Here is a 19829-nt window from a genome sequence, read left to right on the forward strand (position 1 = left end):
AGCTATGAATGTTATAAGGGTACTGTGAAAACAAAATACACAAGAATAAATACATATTAATGACATTGTCTAACAATATACATCACCTGTCCATCCATGATATACCCTAACCCTACAAATCCGGTAAGAATCGTTTTTAAAAAACAAAATCAGATCTGGTATATTGGTCGATCTGTATCGGTATCGTCTATCTATTTGATCCTATATCGGTGGAATGGTTCTAACTGGGGGATAAATATAAATATATCTAAAAAAGGTTGAGTAAAATTAAAAGAAAACCGTCTGATTTGATCTAATACAATCAGTCTGTATCAATATCGATAAAATCGATACTGATCTAGATACCATTTTTTAGAACCATGGTATGAATCATAATTGGACCTTGGTCAACGGTAACTGGTTATGGGTCCGTTACTTGGGAAACAACCTCTACACAAAGTTGTCGGTATTTTCATTTGTAAAGCATCGAGATCAGAGTCGGCCTGATTCTGATCCCTACTGTTAAAAAAACTTTTCCTCTCCCCCAATTGCAAAAGAGAATCTTTTTTTAGGACAAGAGAATGTTACCCGGTCATATAATCCTTATACCAACGTTTGGGCCAATGGAAGCATATGCAAGCATCAAATGGGGCGAGATTTTCGTCTTTCTATAGAGGCACGGTGGTCATTTCACGCCCCTGTGTCTAAGGCTTTAGGCGCATAGGCCATGCAACTAGGGTGCGTTTTTCTGTTTTTTTAACAGCATGCTCAAGCGAAACTATTCATAGGGTAGAGTTGTAAATAAGGTCAGATTCAGGGGTAACTTGAATTCAACAGAGTAGTCTACCCTTACCCTAGAGATTCTCATACCTTCCTCTTTATTGGCAAGTCTTTCCATCTTCAGTGCTTGAAAGCACCCGCTCCAGAGAGCTTTAATCTCAATTGTATTCTATGCCGTTAGATCAAATTGGAAATTACGGATCCAACGGTTGATGAGGCTTCCTCTTTAACTGATAACTGAACACAACAGAATTAATTCATATAAACAAATAGAGAAAGCAATCCAACTGTCATCTGCGCAGTAAATACTTCTACGTCTCAAGATTCAAGAAAGTCCCGCCAAAACTCTCTCTTTTTCTCAGTCACTCTCTGGCCATGGAGGAACGTCGTCTTCGATCGATTTTATGGATCCTCGCCGGAAGATCGACGGCGACAACCGTTCTGTTGACCATTTTGTTCTTCGTCATCCTCTCAGTACCAGTGTTCCCAGTCGCCGGAATCGCAGAAACAGAGCTCGAGACCGCCATTGACGCCCTTCGATCGAAGGGCTATGAACTCTTCGGCAATGCCATCGAAACCTCCGATCTTAAGTACGAGCTCCTCGACGGCGGCGACTCTTTCACCTTCTTCGCTCCCACCAACTCTACCCTCTACCATCTCGATCTGGTGTCACAGGCTTCAGATTACATTCAGACCTTACGATTCCATGTATCCCCTCATCGTCTCACCATCTCCGATCTTCAAATCGCCTCTATGTCTCAGGTGCCTTACCTCGACAGTCTGGTCCCTAATCATATTATCTTTATCTCCATTAATCACACCATGGAGATAAACTTCTCCGCCGCCCTGATCGTCGACGACGTTCCGATTTCTATTCCCAACCTATACGTGGGTCCCAGCATTGTCGTACATGGACTCGATGGAATTCTTGCTGTCAGATTTCCGGAAGGGAAGATCGTTTCTGGCGATTCGATTATTCTTCCTCCTGCAATGTCTCCCGCTCCCACTTCCATCGACTATTTGTGGCCACTTCTGTCTCCGACGATGCAAGATTTCATAACACCTTTAATATCACCAGTGCCGACAATGCAGGATTTAACAACACCGGCAAGTTCTCCAGCGCCAGTTAACGTGAGTTCAGGATTTAGAAAGCGCGGGCAACACCATGAGCATCGCAGGGGCAAGAAACGGCACGGGAAGAAAGTTAGGAGCGACGGGGGCAGGCGTCAGTAATTCTTCTCCATTATACGCTCGTGTTTGATGTTTGATCCTACTCTGGTGATTTTCAGTTTCGTTTCGAAACCATCCAATTCTTTTTCCGGTTAAAGATCCATTTTCTTTTTCTTCTAGTTCAATTGTTTAGTCCGATTCTCAGTATTGTCATATGATTTCTTTTTGAAATCGTGTAAGAAAATGGTGGCTTTTCAAATTCAAATTGTTCTGTAGAATAGAACACAGTAGTAGAATTCTGTTTCTCTGCAACTTCTTAGTTTTAATTTTGATATTTCCTTTTTAATTTTGAGAGAGTATTGCTCAGAAATCTGGAATCTGGAAGGACCCTTTAACCTTACCACAAAACTAGCTAATTAAATTCACTGATACAGAGAAAGTATGAGACTTAATGATGATAACCAACCCCAAACGATTTTATTAATTCCTGCAATTCAAACAACCATTACAAACCTTTCTTAAATTAACCAACGACAGCAATAAGAGCAGTAGGGGGTGGGACAGAAAACAAGGGAGATGGAGCTGGGGATTGGGACGGCGAGGGAGATGACGCACAGTAGTCTTGGAGAATGTCGCCCTCCTCGGCGGTGAAACCCAGATTGGTAAGCATCGAGGGCCAGCACTGACGAGTAATGAAACGGATGGCTCGGCAGCATTCGAGGCCAAGATAAGCCTCACCGTCCATGAAGAAGAGGATGATCTCGTTGGTGCACGACCGCAATTCTAGCAGCGCATTCCAGCATTCTACCATGCCACCCCCTCCTCCTCCGCTCTCTAGACGAGCTGCGAGGTCTTGTCCGGGCTTAAGTGGTGGCAACTCTCGTGCCACAACCATAGCAACAGGACCAATTACGCATGACATGACTACTAACAAGGAAATTAAATTGTTGAGAGCCATGGCTAGCTTCTTTCTTAATTCTCAGTGATGATCATGAGAGAGGGATTTCTGAAATTGGTGAGATTTGTGCTTGAACAATTCGATGTGTTCCGCTTATTTATAGGACATAACCTCCCTGAGTATTGATTTGGGTTAATGACGGACGAGACCATACGACTCCAAAACTGCCATGATTGAATCACAGACGGTCGTAACTGAACAAATGAGAGTTGTTTCCACTTGGTCTCCCACCCATTTATGTCGAGCTTCAAGGCTTCAACTTCCGAATATGCACCATCCTTTAAAGGGAAAAAGAGACAGTGTGACACTGGAGCACACGAAACGACCCCTCAGCCCCTAGTGAAATAAAAAATCTCATCCAAACCAATTAATTCCTCTGTGCACATTCTCATTGGCCCCCTACTAGTGCAGGGGCTACCATGACCGGTTAGCATTCTCTTGCCCATCCCACGCAGAGAACATTCTCCCCCGCCCTTTTTTATTCATCATAGGGAAAAAGATCTCTACTTGCTTGTGTTTCCTACACCCTATCACAGAGCACAGTGAGATGATGCCTCTGCTCCCTGGGTAGATACCCAGGTGTGTTCACCCATTGGCCTAGACGCTTGTGTAGAGACCATGCGACCAAGTAGAGATCTTTTTCCCATTATTAAGAATGAGTCCTCTACAAAGATCTGGCTTGACCTTTGTTGCTTTTCATTCGGGTGGTACTCTTCTTAATAGGTACAAAGGCTGTATCCAGTATTGATGCAGGTTCAGACAAATTGGATACAGTGCACTCTATTCTTAGAGATGGTCTTTGCAGCCCAGGGTCCTCTTCAGTAAATCTCATTCAGGAATGAGGACAATTGAGCACTATTAATAGGCAGAATGAGCATGATCCAGAGTCCAGACTCCATCATTTGGAAAGACACCCCCTTTGGCCTTTTTACTACAAAATTGGATTGGGAAGTCATACGCTGCCCCAACCCTAAAGTGGTATATGGTTTCAAATCTGCATCCCTCGGCAATCAGTAATGACTAGGAGGTTTTTTGGTTGCACCCTCCTTATGAAATGATCAGCTTCAGAAGAGAAACCTCCTAATAGCGTCCCTTTTTACTACTTAATTTTGTTGGGCAAGAGTAGGGACCATCTGTTTTTCAAGTGCACCTTCACGGAAAAACAAAAAAAAAAAGGGTTCGAAGAGATATCATTAGGTAAGAGATCTCAGAAAAAGTGTCATGCAAGAGGGGCATTGGGTTTTTATTAAACTATTGCCTACATTTGGAAAGACAAAAAACTTTTGTATTTTTCATAACAAAAGTACAAAACTGGTATCCGACCGTCTTTCACTATGAACATCTGAGTGGATGTTGAGTCCAGTTCACGTTCATGTACGTACGTGAGTGTACAAAAATAGCTCCCAACTATATAGATGGAATCCATTTTGTGAGACCCACATAAATGGATTCCATCTGAACAGCTGAGAACTGTTATCGTACATAAACGTGAGCTCAACTCGAGGACCCCTTGCCAAAGCCCATAGAAGATGATGGAGAAGCCATAGAACCATGTCCCCACCATCATCAGTATCAAATCTAATGATTCCTACCACCAAATGTCTGCACTTAAGAATTTTGCCCCGAACCCCAATCGGAATTTTATGAAGTATAGTCAACTTAGTTGAGTAAACCTGCTATATATTAATACATTGTTATATATTGGTGTGAATATTAATTATAGGATTCTAAATTATGAGAATGGCATTCAAAGTAGACAATGTCAACCCAATGACTTGGTATATATTATTCTCTTTTGGATTTTTATTTTTTTTTAATAGTTATGATCACCTATCCGTAAACCAGAATGGACTTATTCTCATTTCACTAGTCATTAATATGCTTGGTAAGACCGAGTGTGTTGACAAGGCCTCCATCCCATTGGGTTTCTGGTAGAGTGATATCAGTGTTTACTTGCTTATATATAAGGATCTCTTAATGCCTTCCTAGTAAACTCATCAAAGTAAAGCTGATCTCTTCCTCTGCTTCACTCTCTCTCTCTCTCTCTCTCTCGCTAGCTATCTTAAGAAAAGGAAGAAGAAGGAGAGAAGATGGATATGTCTTCAATTCCAATTTATGGGAGCTTGAAGAGGTTTTGGAGTGGGAGAACATATCAGAGACTCGATGGTACTGGTGGATACATCGTCAGGAAGAAGTTGAGGGTCTTGAGGCTGGGAGGAGGGAACAGTTGTAGTACTCATACTCGACGGTCATCATCATCATCATCATCATCATCAAAGATAAGAGAAACACGCAAGCTACTGCAACTGAGACTTAAGTGGCCCATGAAGGTTTTGGGGAAGATTCGTGAAGGTTACATAAATATGATGCTTGGGCTCGCAGGCAACATTGGCTACTTGGAGGATCCCAAAAATGTTTTCGGGGAAAAGAGGATTCCAAGAGGGAGACCTATTCCATCTGTTTCCAAGTTGAATGAATTCGACAAGAAACTTGTTCTTAAGGTTTACAACTCAATCGCTGCTTCTCGAGAATTTGTTGCCTACTAAATCTGATCTCGAGAAACCTTTTTGTATTTGCTACTTCTTCTTCTTTTTCAAATCTTCTCTTCCCAAAAGAAAAAAAAATGAAATTTGGGTTTATATGTAGGTGTGGGACTTCCCATTTCTGATGGTTTTGAGTGCGAGATGCTAAACTCTTGTGTGGAAGTGTGTTTGGATTGTTTATATGTATTTATAATTGGAATGGTCTTGTTATACAATATTTTAAAACGATCAAGAATTACATTTTCATTCTATTGTTATTGGACGTCCATAAAACATTCGGATTCAGATCTTCCACGGTGCGCTGCCTTGTCCTGCCTGTGCTGTGCAGACATAGGGTCGTGCACAGTGACCGCCTTACCCGAATGGGGTTAAGGTGGTCATTGCGTGCAGCCCTGTCTGCACAGCATAGACAGGACTAAGGGTGTATTGGTGCAGTTCTGGTTATTCGGTTTGATTGCGGTGCAGTTACATTTTGATAAGGTGATATCAAAATCGAACCGGATAGGAATCAGCTAAAATCATACGGTCCGGTTTTACCGGTTTCTATTCGGTTTTCATTATCCGGTTCACAACCGGTTTACATGCGGTTTGTGTAGTGTCGTTTTGAGAACTAGTAATGAAGACATCCTTAGTTTTCAAGGCCTTTATATTCTCGTGTTTCCCCATTCTCTCCCGGTCTCCTTCACTCATCATATTTCCCATGCCTATGTGATAAAAAAAAAAATATTTCATCTTTAACCGTCATTCTATTCCTTTCCTGTTCTTTGCTTTTCCATTTTTTTTCTTCTCCACTCTCACATGATAAACAAACTATTTATTTTATTAGAAAGTAGGGTTTAGTTAATTCATTTTATCGTCATACATCATTTTCAATTCATACTTGAACAAATATAATATATAGTTGACCTATTACATTTTACTTATTTTATGTTTCAAGAGTGATACAATAATTATGTTTATTAAATTAATTATTATGTTATTAATTAATCCAATTGATGCATGGACTAGTATTCGAGTAAGAGGTACCGGTTTCTATTCGGTTTCTTATTTGGTTTAGAACAGCAGTTTTGAGGTGCAAATCAAAACCGAACCGGGAAGAGAACCTATAAAATCAAAACCAGATCATTTTTCTGTGGTGCGGTTTTATTCGATCGTAAACGGTCGGTTCCGATTCCGATATTCGATTCTGATTTTATTTTGACAACCTTAGGCAAGACATGGCAGCGCGCTGTAGGATTTGTTTTCTAAAAGATTTTTAAGCCTATGATTACTCCATTACTTGTCTAGTTGAAATGTAAGGCTAAAATAGAGAGAGAGAGAGAGAGAGACGTACCCATATACTTTGAAATTTTTTTCTCGGTGTCACCCCTTGTATGGACCCGTTAGTTCGTCGAGTTCCTTGTAACGAAGATAAATACACAAGGTGGGTGGATTCCTCCAAACGTCAAGGCCTCGGGTCCTATGGTCCTTTAGAATCAACCCACAAATGCAAGCAATGGAATACAAGACATCGTACCTCCAATAGATTGAACCACCCTCTCTCTCTCATGGATTTGGACAAACAAGGTTTAGGCAGCCGATACCATGAATGGACAAGATATACAATCCTAATCCTCCATTAAGAAAGAGAAATAGAAAAAAAGAACTGAGTTTTCCTTCAACCATGGTCAATGGGTTAGACATCCAATCCAAATCTCCATTAAGAAAAAATAATAGAAAAAATGACCGAGTTTTCCTTCAGCCATGGTTATCCATTGACCGAGGCCTTCAATCCATGTCCATAGGGGATCACGAATAGTAGGAGTATATTCGACCATTCATAAATAGAGAGCAGATTTTTATGACCACTGATGGGTCCGCTAGGTCAGTTGAGCAATAACAGCAAGATTCCAGCTTAAAATTTAGGGAAAATTATGTTTATCACCCATGTGGTTTGAAAAAAATACACCGATCCCCCTCAAAATTATGCCTAATCCCTCCAAAGGGAAGGTAAATGTAATTTTGAAGGGAGCTGAGTGATTTTTTCAAACTACAGGGGTTTTTTATAATTTTCACTAAAATTTTAAGATGAAGATTTTAGGCTAAGAAAGGCCCAACCCAGCCCAAAATTTCAATTCCACCTCAGATTTGGGCCAAGTCTGGATTTGAGACATCTATAAATGTGTACTTCAACCCAATAATGGGTCCTCAATCAAGCCCCAGAATAAATGTGTATTTTGGACATATGATGTGTCCATTCCGTCTGTCGGATAAAGAAGACATGGTCTAAATTAGTCATGTGTCAAATTTTGGAGTCTAATTCAATCAGGGGAAAAGACTGAATACGCTGCCAGGTTGCATGATATGTGTCTTCCGCTCTCCTCCTCCTTAAGAAAAGTCCCCATTGTCCCACTATATCCAGTCCTATGATTGGTGTATGTTGCTAGCTTATCGAAAATTGATGCCATGCCCAACCCTCGATCTTCAATCAAATACCCCTTGTATATTGTTATGCAACCCGTGTATGTTTATACATGTATAACATTTTCTAACCATTACCTGGGTACATTACCTGTAGTATATATCTTAGTGAGAGCAAGCTCTCCGTTTATAAACTGGCGAATGAACGTCTCCATTTTTCAAAATTAAATCCAATAAAACTTGCGGTTCGGAGATGGTTATATAACGATCTTCTATCTCACGTCTCAATAAGCACCTTATCTCGATCATCCTGTATTTCCTTAGGAACATAACTCCAATAATAGGTATGATATATAGTATCCGCCAAGGTACCCAGATCAATACTATACTCTTTTACCTATGTAAATGCACAAGTTTCATTGTAGTAGTCTTTCAGCAACCATATGTCGTTTTTGTGATCAACTTCATCAACACCTGAAAGGCAGAGCAACCCTCTCAACTCCACCAATTGGAGATCTGTATATACAAGATCAAAACACCTTTCGGGACGTGGGACAAGTCTAAAGTCTTCACTCTTCAAGTTGAATGCCAAGATTGTTTGTTCCATATTGATCATAAGCTCGGGGTGGCGGTTACGGTTGATCAACCATTGAAGAGCTTCATCCACGAAAGTCAAACATTGATGATGTTCAACATTATAGGGGGAATTTCCTATAGTTTTCCAAGCCCAAGGAGAAGCATAAGAAGGAGAGTCATGTGCGATCCCCAAGGTTAAAATTGTACATTGTGTTGAGAGATTGAGTTCATATTCTATAAAATCCATAATAAGTGGTATCAAAGCGAGTTTTACCATGTAAAGTCCTTAACAAATGGTATAAAAGAGAATTCTACCTTGTAAAATTCTTAATAAGTGGTATTAGAGCGAGTTCTACCATGTAAGTCCCTAAGAAGTTGTCTCTGAGCTACTCCTCCCTTGGATAGATATAGATAAGAAGGATGTAGTTTCAATGCAAAATATTTCAATTGCATTGTCGGAATCCGGCCATGAGATGAAAATGTGTAGTTATTTTCATATGAAGATATAAGGCATGGAATTAATATGCATGATGAACATAATAGAATGAGCAAATTTTGTTGGCATATGCTGGACGGTTAATTTCAGGTCCTAATCTGAAGCTTCATCCAAAATTAACCGTCCATTGAGGTTTTAAATCTCCATATCAGAATATGAAAATTGCTAGAATGGGGCCTCAAGATGAGTCATGAAAACACTTTGAGGATTGATAAAAAATAGATTTGTTATTCTATCTCTGAAGGTAGACTAGATCTGGAAAAGAGAATAAATGGTTTGGACTTAGATTGTTGACAAAATATTTCTCTATAATACACGTTTTTGTAGAATAATGTATAATATAAGCCAGGAGTAATAAAGGCAAAGACATAATCCCAAGTGTGTGCTTCCCCATTGGCCCAGACGCTTGTGTAGAGACCATGCGACCAAGTAGAGATCTCTTGCCCATGTATTATTTATGAACTTGTATCTTTATGAATTTTTTTTCCAGCCCGCCCACCCCGCCTGTTGACACCATATAAATACGTCAGGTTTCAAATTTGAAAATCATCGGCTCCTGGAGAGCGTCTTCTCCGATGTCGGTGAGAACACTATGCATGCCTCGGATTTGTGTCGTATTTTCTCCAATGTTTATCCTTCCGGCGCATTATCCTCAATTTTCAGCTATGATTGAAGCTGAGGAGCAAGCTATGAATTTTCCTCGAATATACTTAGGGGCCATTGGTCGTCCACTCAATGAGTTGGACGACACAATAAGTTTTCACTATCAAACGCTTGATCAACCGACCTTTCTTTTTGAGAAGAAGGTTGCAATAGCGGATGCAAGTTATTTAAGGTTTATTGGACTGACGCATTGGAGCGTCTTATTTAGGACATTTGGAGTTGAATTCCTGAATTATCAGCCAATTGAGATCGGTTGCGTGTGGATACACGTTAATTGGGAGACTCGTAGGTTCAATTCAAGATCTCTGCAGAGACGAGTCAGAGGAAATAACGATGATCATGTTGTGTTGTATCCCTTCTTTGACATAAGGGATGCTCTAGACATAAATGATGGTCATACAAGAATTAGTGTGTGGTGCTGGAGAACCTAAACCGAAGAGGTTCATTTATTCTTATGGAAGTTTCCACATCAATTTTGACCTAAAAGAATGATTCAACATCATCTGTGATGTAGCTTGTTCCAAGTTTCTAATTCTGTTTCCTTGTACATTTGGCATATTGTAGATAGATGGATTTGGGAGGACGCTTGTTCCTTTCAAGTTTCTTTTACTGTTTCCTTGTAGATTTGCTAATTCTGCACATTTTAGAAGATGGATTTGTAATGAAAGTTGTTCCATTCAAGTTTCTTTTTTTGTGCCCTTAGTGTTGGATTTATGTGTCTATTAAACCCGGTTCGATCTGGATCAATCCGGTTTTATTTTATATTGAACATTTATACATTTTGGTTTAATATTATTACATGCGATTTAAACTTTTTGAGCATTATGTGTCCGTAAGTATTACTTTAAATGGTAGTCACGACTAGGGTTTGGGCTAGACACTCTTATCAGAATATGAAAATTGCTGGAATCGAATTCATATTCTGTAAAATCTGTAATAAGTGGTATCAGAACGAGTTTTATCATGTAAAGTCCTTAACAAATGGTATAAGAGCGAATTCTACCTTGTAAAATCCTTAATAAGTGGTATTAGAGCGAGTTCTACCATGTAAGTCCCTAAGAAGTTGTCTTTGAGCTACTCCTCCCTTGGATAGATGTAGATAAAAAAGACGTAGTTTCAATGCAAAATGTTTCAATTGCGTTGTCAGAATCCGGCCACGAGATGAAAATCTATAGTTATTTTCATATGAAGATATAAGGCATGGAATTAATATGCATGATGAACGCAATGGAATGAGCAAATTTTTTTTGCATATGTTGGACGGTTAATTTCAAGTCCTAATCTGGAGCTTCATCCAAAATTAACCATCCATTTAGGTTTTAAATCTCCATATCAGAATATGAAAATTGCTGGAATGGGGCTTCAAGATGAGTCATGAAAACACTTTGAGGATTGGTAAAAAATAAGTTTGTTATTCTATCTCTGAAGGTAGACTAGATGTGAAAAAGAGAATAAATGGTTTGGACTTAGATTGTTGGAAAAATATTTCACTATAATACACGTTTTTGTAGAATAATGTAAAATGTAAGCCTGGAGTAATAAAGGCATAGACATAATCCCAAGTGTGTGCTCCCCCATTGGCCCAGACGCTTGTATAGAGACCATGCGACCAAGTAGAGGATATGTCCTTAATTCCATTTTTTGGGAACTTGAAGAAGTACTGGAGTAGAAGAACATATCAGAGACTCGATGTGGTGGATTCATTATTAGGAAGAAGTTGAGGGTCTTGAGGCTTGGAAGAGGGAACAGTACTACTCGTCAGTCGTCGTCATCGTCGCCGTCGTCAAAGATAATTAGAGAAACACCAAAGCTGCTGCAACCTTAGTTAGTAAGTTCGGGAATGGCAATTGAACGGGAACGGATACGTACGGCAATTAAACGGACTTGACGGCAATACTACTTTTCAACAATCCGGCGTAATAAAATGTATACGACAATTATACGATACATGCTTAATACGTGTTTAAACGACCTAGACGACAATAATACTTTTAAAAAAAAAGAGGCATATATTCATTATCTAACATACATTTACCATCTAATAAACAAAATAATAACATATACACAATGATTTTATCAACTAAAATAAACACACTATAATATCCCTGCTCTTCAAATCTGTGAAAATACTAAAGCCAACACTGCCTTTCTTCAAGGAGCCACAAATCAAACACCACTATACCAGTCACGAATCTGCCGCCATTACAAAGAAAGCCCATGTTGCCTTCTAAGATCTAATAATGGTTTGCAAATAGGTGTTCTTCCCCCATTAGTAAAGAATAAAGAAAATTCATGAAAAAAACAAACGAAATTAGGAAGGAGAGAAATCGAATTTCTTAATCAGAATTCCTAGTTGCAAGATGGGAAAAGAAACACTTTATTTGCAAGATGGGTTTCATAGGAAATTTAAGTAATCTGAAAACAATTCCTATAGATTGAGAAGAGAAGAGAAGCCGAACCTTCCGTCAGGCCTAGAAGATCCGTCAACGTCGCTGTTGAGAAAGAGATCGCCGGTGGTGAAGATGATTAGGGATTGGGGGGGGGGGGGGAGAGGCAGCAGCGGCAGCCCAACTAGGGTTCGTTCGAAGTTCGAACCCCAAAGAAAATGGGATGGGAAAGTGAATCGCAGTTCGATATTAGTTTTAGCTTTAGTAAATTTTTTTTTTTCATTAGGTTTTAAAAAGTATTGAAACCGTATAATACGTTATTATACGCGTTCAATACTCTAGCATTTTAAAAACGCATCTTTTATAAAAAAATATGAAAAAATGCGATAACAAAAGTATTTTTGCTTTAAACGTTTGAGTTCGCGCATAATACGTGTATTATATACAAACTTACCAACTAAAACTGCAACTAAAAATTAAGTGGCCCATGAAGGTTTTGGGGAAGATTCGTGAAGGTTATATAAACATGATGCTTGGGTTCGCAGACAAAGTTGACTACTTGGATGTAAATTCCAAAAATATTTTCTTGGAAAAGAGGATTCCAAGAGGCCGACCAATTCCATCAGTTTCTAAAATGAATGAATTTGACAAGAAACTTGTTCTTAAGGTTTACCATTCAATCGCTGCATCTCGAGAATTTGTTGCTTTTGATTTGATCTGATCTGAACTCAAGTGACCTTTTTGTATTTACTACTTTGCCTTGAGTTCTTCTCCACCCAAAAAAAGAATTTTGGGTTTATATGTTGGTTTGATCTGGCCGATGGAGAAGTTTCTTCTTCCCATTCTCTGAGGGTTTTGAGTACGATGCTAAGCTCTCGTGTGGAAGTGTGCTTGGATCTTTTGTATGTATGTATATAGTTGGAATGGTTTTGTTCAATAATATTTTATGACGATCAAGAATTACATTTTCATTTTATTGTTATTGATATCCATAATGTTGGGGATACGATGTCTTGTATTGCGTTGCTTATATTTTATTTCTAGGGCTATATGGATATTCCTGTATATTTCATGTATAGGATTTCACTATATATAGTAGCTTGTGTTATTTCTATCTAAAAGAGATATGAGGACGAGTGACTATAATCCAATTTTCCATTAAGAGTTAAGTAGATCTCATCTCATTGTAGACATAGGCAATCTTGTCGAACCACATAAATCCTTGTGTTCAATTGAGTGATTGTTTGTTTATGATTTCCATTTTTTCTACATCAGTTTAGATTCTGGATTTTTTTTACACATAAAACATTCTCAAGCATGTGATTATTGCATTCGTTGCATGGTTGAAATGTAAGGCTAAAATAGAGAGAGAGTGTGGCAAGATAGAATTCATGTAGTTGATCAAAAGGATTACTGAGATGACGCGCCTTTGAATGGAGTAAAGCCACCCAAGCAGACATTAACTAGATGGTTGTGTAGAAAACGAATACCTAATACGATGTCGGAAAAATGAATGGGAACTGCAAACACATAATGCAAATATTTACGTGGTTTGTAAATATTGCCTACGTTTATAGTGGGATGAGATCTACTTCACTATTAATGGAGAATAGGCCTATAATCGCTCCTTGTCACACCTCTCAGATCATAGAGAATCGCCCTAGCAATAAAAGGTACAAAGAGACATTATATAGGTACAATTTATCAAAGTATCCATATAGCCCTACAATTTTTTTGGGGGCAACCCCGCATGGACCCGCTAGTTCATCGAAGCCCCAATAACGAAGATAAACACGCAAGGTGCACCAATTCCTCCAAACCTTGAGGCCTTGGGCCCTACAGCCTCTTAATGGCCTTGTAATTAACCCACAAATGTAAGCGATGGACTACAAGACATCATAGGGGGTATGTTCGATCATTCATAAATAAAGGGACAGATTTTTATGGCAATTGATGGTGGCAGTGATCTTTTACCCCTTGGTGAAGGAAAACTTCCCCTAGGGAGAAAAAATCTAATGTCACAACATCTCTTAGAAAACATGAACACAGCCTCTCTTTTATACACTCTTAATGGAAGCACGGAAGGACATTTATAGAACACAGCCTCTCTTTCAAAATCTCACTTAAATGGTGAAGAAGAAAGCATTCCAAACGACCACAAAACCTTTTGTTCTTATCCAAAAATAAAAAGAAAACCTTCAGCAACAATCAAATTTTTTATATTTTATTTCTTTTCATTTAAATGGCAAATGAACACGATAATTTTGTCAGCATTGTGGCTTCTGTAGTTGAATATTGTACTCAATTTTTTTAATTAAAAATTAGAACAAGCCTATTCCATAATATATAATCCAAAAATATAGAAACACTCAATTATTTCGATGTCAATTTGGTCCTCCAATTAGGGTTTTAGGAATCAGTATCAGACAAGGGATCGGCCTCGGCCCATACCAATCCGATATTGATCTGGATCACCTTGAATCGACCTAGATCAAACAGATTTACCTTTGATTTTCATTTCAAATTTTCATTTTGCTTACCTTTTACCTTATCCATATCGATCCACTGATATAGGGATCGCTCCAAAGTCAAGATCACCCTTGACCGATATTGATCCGGTCTCTTTCTAAAATTTTTACTTTTATGGGGCCTATATGATTTATACAAGTTGTTCTTTCAAAATCTCACTTAATGACAAGGAGGAAAACATCCTACACAACCAGAGCAAAAAAAAATTTGCATCACACAATTCTTTATTTTCTTTTCCTTTAATTGGAAAATGAATACAATGATTATTTCAGCATAGTGGCTTCCATTAATGAATTTCATATTTAAAAATAATTATTGTCACAAGGGTTTGTTGTTTTCCTAAATCTTTCAATCTTTCAAGACACCTATTTTGCTAGATGGACATGCAGTTGATATGTCCATCCTGCAGCTTGTTGGATAAATAGGATATGATAAATTTTAGAGTCTAATTCAATCATGGGAAAAGGCTGGGCACACTGCCAGGGTGCCCAACATGTGTTTTTCTCTCTCCTCCTCCTGTTGATTTGCCTTCGTGTATTCAATCCTGTGAATATTGGTGTATGCCTCTAGTTTATCGAAAACTACCGACATGCCCAACCCTCTCCATTTACACAAATACCCCCTATACATTGGTATGCATCCTGTGTGTATCCATGCATGGGGGCGTGGCGATCATTTCTGTCACGCCCCCATCCCAACAAGGGATATAATATCATATAAAGGGTGACTAGGACGACGCGTGTCATCCTACTAAACCGCCCGGATCACTGACACAGTGTCCCAACGCACAGTCATATCCAATATTAACACGATATAATATTAGAATGCAGAAAAGAGGAATATTACATTCCAATGATCAGTAGTATTGCGGAAGCGTATAAATCGAATAGTTACAAGATGTTCAAAGCTAGATGATAAATACAGTAATTAGTTACATTTCCAATGATCATCTAATAACTATCAAAAATGGTATTACAGTAAGTATTTCACCATAGGCCTTAGCCTCAAAAGTAATCAAAAGGGGATCGAGTCCCGAATATCCTCACGGCCCGTAGGCACAATCATCGCAAGGACACCCGTCGCCATGTTCCTCAAACACGGCCTCCGGTTCCTCCTCACCGATCTCATCGTATCCCGAGGGCTGAACTCCAAGTCCCGCGAGATATCCGTCACCTGCACCATAATCTAAAAAAATGTGCGCACGAGGGGGTTAGCTCCACTGAGCCAGTGAGGGGATGGGAATGCACAACACGCAATTCACATAGTCCAATGATGCATGCACATGTTAAGTCCATTTTTCCACCTAACAAACAACTAAGTCAATGGCATATGCTACTGTGACAACTCGGGAGACACTGTGGGTCACTTAACTTATCGCCACAATGAAACCTCAATTGTCACGTGAGACCTACGCCGATCGAAGCCTCCAAGACCACTCGGTGGCGGACTCGATAACCAATACTACCATGATCGGCCTCTCCCACCTCCACGAGAATCCGTGTACCGATTACCCAACACCTAAACCCCTGTTGGTAAGGGTCGTAGCATAAGGGTGTGAAATCCTAGCCACAAATATACTACATGCAAGTCCTATCGTCCCGAGAGGTAATCCGGGCGCATCAACTTTTCATCTGGTTTAGTGCCCGGTTACCAGCACGGCACGGCGCATACAGTTCAACATGACATTCAACAAATTTCTTCATAAATGTATATAGTGTTCGGGGTTCCGGCACCGGTACCCACCGGCACCGAGACCCATCAAGATACAACATTACCAATCAACATTATAACAAATAGATATAAAATTATGCAATATGCGCAAACATGCTTATTAATTATAATGAGTACATAATATATAGTGCAATAGTAATAACAAGCCCAAACAACCAAACCCACTCACTCGTATACGCCAAGCACCACGATTATCAGTTGTCGCCTCGATCAAGCAATAAGCCACAAAAGTGAATATTTTAACCTATACAAGGAGTGGAATAAGGTTAAACGAGCGAAGGGAACGGATCCCCAAAAGGTCTCCCATAAACACTTAAGTATAAGGTTTCAGAGACGAAGTGGTTGCAGGAGTGGTTTCATGCCCAAATTCTGCAACCACATGTAAATCCTAGGAAACCGGGGGTTCGGGACAGTTTTAGTCAAGGTCGGATGCGATGTGGTTTTGAAAAACTGAATCGAGTGTAAATCCGAGCTTCACAGGGGCTCGGGACAATTTTTGCCAAGGTCGGATGCGATGTGGTTTAAAAACGAATCCGAGTGTAAATCCGACCTTCACGAATCCATCTCGGGAAGGTAATTTCAGGGTGGTTTCTTGCAGGTCCGAACCCACATGTAACCCTCACACCTTCAGGTCCAAAAATCCAAAGGATTCCCCTCCAAGGACCCCATTTCAAGTGGTTTTAAAGCACAAGGACTTCTAGAAAACTCCATCCTAAGCTCATTAGGGTCCAACCTTAAATCTCTCAAATGGCAATGAGAACCCTCACATTAGAGCTCATAATGGAGTGAACTAACTCCACCATAGCTTGGCTTTAAAGCTCCATCTACTCCCTAGGTTCCAAGAGAGATCTAGGTCAATCTCTCCCATTACCCAACCCCTTTTTGAAATCCAAAATAGAAGAAGGAAGAAGCTTACCTACCCCCAAGATGAGAGCTCCACGATTTCTGGCCCAAGAGATGGGGTCTCCACCTTCCTCCAAGCCTCTCTCTCCTTCCTCTTTCTCTTCCTCTCCTCTTTCTCTCCTCTTTCTCTCCTCCACGATTTAGGGTAGAAGAGGATGTTGAAGAAGAAGTGATGTTCTCTCTCTCCCTCATGGACTCATTTATAACAAATGGGTCTATGGGTACCCTTAGTCAAATGGGTCATGAGGCCTAATGGGTCAACCCATTAGTCCTATGTGGGTAAGTGAATGGAATAACCCATCATTGGGTCAATAGGTTATATGGGCCTGCCCACAACCTCAATTAGGGAAAAGCCCATTCTTAGATGGGTTCATATGAGATGGGCTTAAGTCCCCAATGTACTTCCTAAAGGTACGCGGGACCCGAACTTAAATTATTCCCTTCTCTCATGAAATAGCTCGAGCGGTTCAAGCCCGGACCCGCACTTCGAGGTTACCAAGGGAAGAATAATTAATAAGACTTGAGGCTAGAACTTACTTTTCCCCCTGTCATGGTTTATTACCCATGACCCCGAACAGCTTCGCCACGGCAACGCTAAGCTCATCACCGAACGAAATATCCAGCTGAGGTGACGGTCCAGGATGCTCTCTCCTGAACTCCTCGCTTCCCGGGCTGGTACTTGGAGGGTAGTCGACGAAGTCGCCGTCCACGAACTTTCCCCACTGGCGGTTGAGGAATCTTTCCTCCACAGGCAAACCCGTGCTGTGGTCAACGATTTTGTAGCTAGGTTTGACCATCATGGAGAACAGGTCACCAGCATACATGGCAGCGGTATCTACACGTCACGAGAAGAAATGATATTTAATTATATCCCGGGGTACGGGTATAACATCCCCCCCACCTTATAAGAAATTTCGTCCTCGAAATTTGACGTACCTTGTAGATAGGCAAGAAAAGGGTATTTCGCCCGCATTTCTACCTCTGCCTCCCAAGAAGCTTCCTCTTCCGGATGGTTGCACCATTTTATCTTCACATAATGAATGGGCCGGTTGCGAAGATGAACAACCTTGCTGTCCAAAATCTTTTCAGGCAGCTCTTTATAGGACATGTCGGCCGCAAGTTCTGGTGGTTCATGCGTCAATACATGGCTTGGATCATGGACATACTTCCTCAACATGGACACGTGGAAGACGTCGTGCACACCTTCTAAAGAGGGAGGGAGTGCTAACCGATATGCCACCGGTCCAATCCGTGCAAGGATCTCAAAAGGTCCTATAAATCTCGGACTCAGCTTGCCCTTCTTGCTGAAACGCATCACCCCTTTGGAGGGTGATACCTTAAGGAACACTTTATCACCGATAGTGAACTCAAGGTCCTTCCGTCTCAAGTCTGCATAACCCTTCTGCCTGGACTGAGCCGCCTTGATCCGCTCACGAATCAAGTCCACCTTCTCGCATGTTGCCTGAATCAACTCGGGTCCAAGAATACGCCGTTCACCTACTTCGTCCCAATATAACGGTGTCCGACACTTCTTCCCATACTGAGCCTCAAACGGTGCCATGCCTATAGTAGCCTGGTAACTGTTATTGTAAGCAAACTCAATAAGTGAGAGATGCTCGTCCCAGCTGCCTTGCATATCAATGGCACAAGCTCGGAGCATATCTTCCAATGTCTGAATAGTCCTCTCCGACTGTCCGTCGGTTTGAGGGTGGAAGGCTGTACTAAAACTCAACAAGTGTACCCATTGCCTTTCGAAAACCCCCCGAACTTAGATGTAAATCGGGATCCCGATCGGAGATGATCCGACAGAACTCCGTGTAGACGAACTACATTATCAATGTACAAGCGAGCCAGCTTGTCCATCGAATAGGTAATCTTCATGGGGATGAAGTGAGCCGTCTTTGTCAATCTGTCAACGACAACCCATATGGTATCGACACCTCTAGGCGTGCGGGGCAACCCGGTGACAAAATCCATGGTAACATGCTCCCACTTCCACTCTGGAACAGTGCAATGACCGTAAGAGGCCATGAGGTCGATGTCCGTCCGCCTTCACCTGCTAACAAGTAAGACATTTTGCCACATACTCAGCCACATCCCTCTTCATTCCACTCCACCAAGAATATTCCTTGAGATCTCTATACATCTTCGTACTACCCGGATGAATAGAATAGGGAGAGTCATGGGCCTCACTAACAATTCCTTCCTCAACCGAGGGTTACTAGGAACACATAGCCGTTGTCCGAACATGAGAACACCACTCTCTGTTAAAGTAAAATCCAGTTCCTACTGCGTGTCCCCCTTGATAGCCTCAATAACCTTTTGAATCTCCTCATCGAAGCCGGGCTGATTGAATTCGCCCTACCAAGTGTGGATTGTACTGATAAAGCTGATAGAGATAAGGTAACACCATCAACCAAGAATTCCAGGTCCATCCTTCTAGCTTCCTCGATGAGTTTCTCACCTGGTGCTAGTGATGCCAGTGACAAGGACCGAGATTTTCGGCTCAGCGCATCCGCTACTACATTTGCCTTGCCGGGTGGTAATGGATAGTACAATCATAATCTTTCAACAACTCCAACCACCGTTTGCCTCATATTGAGCTCCTTTTGTGTAAAGAAGTATTTGAGGCTCTTGTGATCACTGTATATTTCGCTCTTCTCACCATATAAATAATGTCTCCAGATCTTCAGAGCGAAAACCACAGCGGCAAG

General features: G+C 40.6%; 3 protein-coding genes across 3 annotated transcripts; 2 read left to right on the top strand and 1 right to left on the bottom strand.

Annotated features, from left to right (window-relative positions):
• Window positions 1–1074: 1074 nt before the first annotated feature.
• On the top strand, window positions 1075–1992 carry LOC122645402 (fasciclin-like arabinogalactan protein 19). The gene has a single exon (XM_043838710.1). The coding sequence runs from the start codon at window positions 1135–1137 to the stop codon at window positions 1990–1992; it is 858 nt and encodes a 285-aa protein (XP_043694645.1). The 5' UTR covers window positions 1075–1134.
• A 460-nt stretch (window positions 1993–2452) lies between these two features.
• LOC122645403 (egg cell-secreted protein 1.2-like) lies at window positions 2453–2887 on the bottom strand. The gene has a single exon (XM_043838711.1). It carries the CDS (start codon window positions 2885–2887, stop codon window positions 2453–2455), a length of 435 nt encoding a protein of 144 aa, XP_043694646.1.
• A 2090-nt stretch (window positions 2888–4977) lies between these two features.
• Window positions 4978–5433, top strand: LOC122645404. The gene has a single exon (XM_043838712.1). The coding sequence runs from the start codon at window positions 4978–4980 to the stop codon at window positions 5431–5433; it is 456 nt and encodes a 151-aa protein (XP_043694647.1).
• Window positions 5434–19829: the final 14396 nt, after the last annotated feature.

Source organism: Telopea speciosissima, chromosome 11 (assembly GCF_018873765.1).
Source record: "Telopea speciosissima isolate NSW1024214 ecotype Mountain lineage chromosome 11, Tspe_v1, whole genome shotgun sequence".
Taxonomy (NCBI): Eukaryota; Viridiplantae; Streptophyta; class Magnoliopsida; order Proteales; family Proteaceae; genus Telopea; species Telopea speciosissima.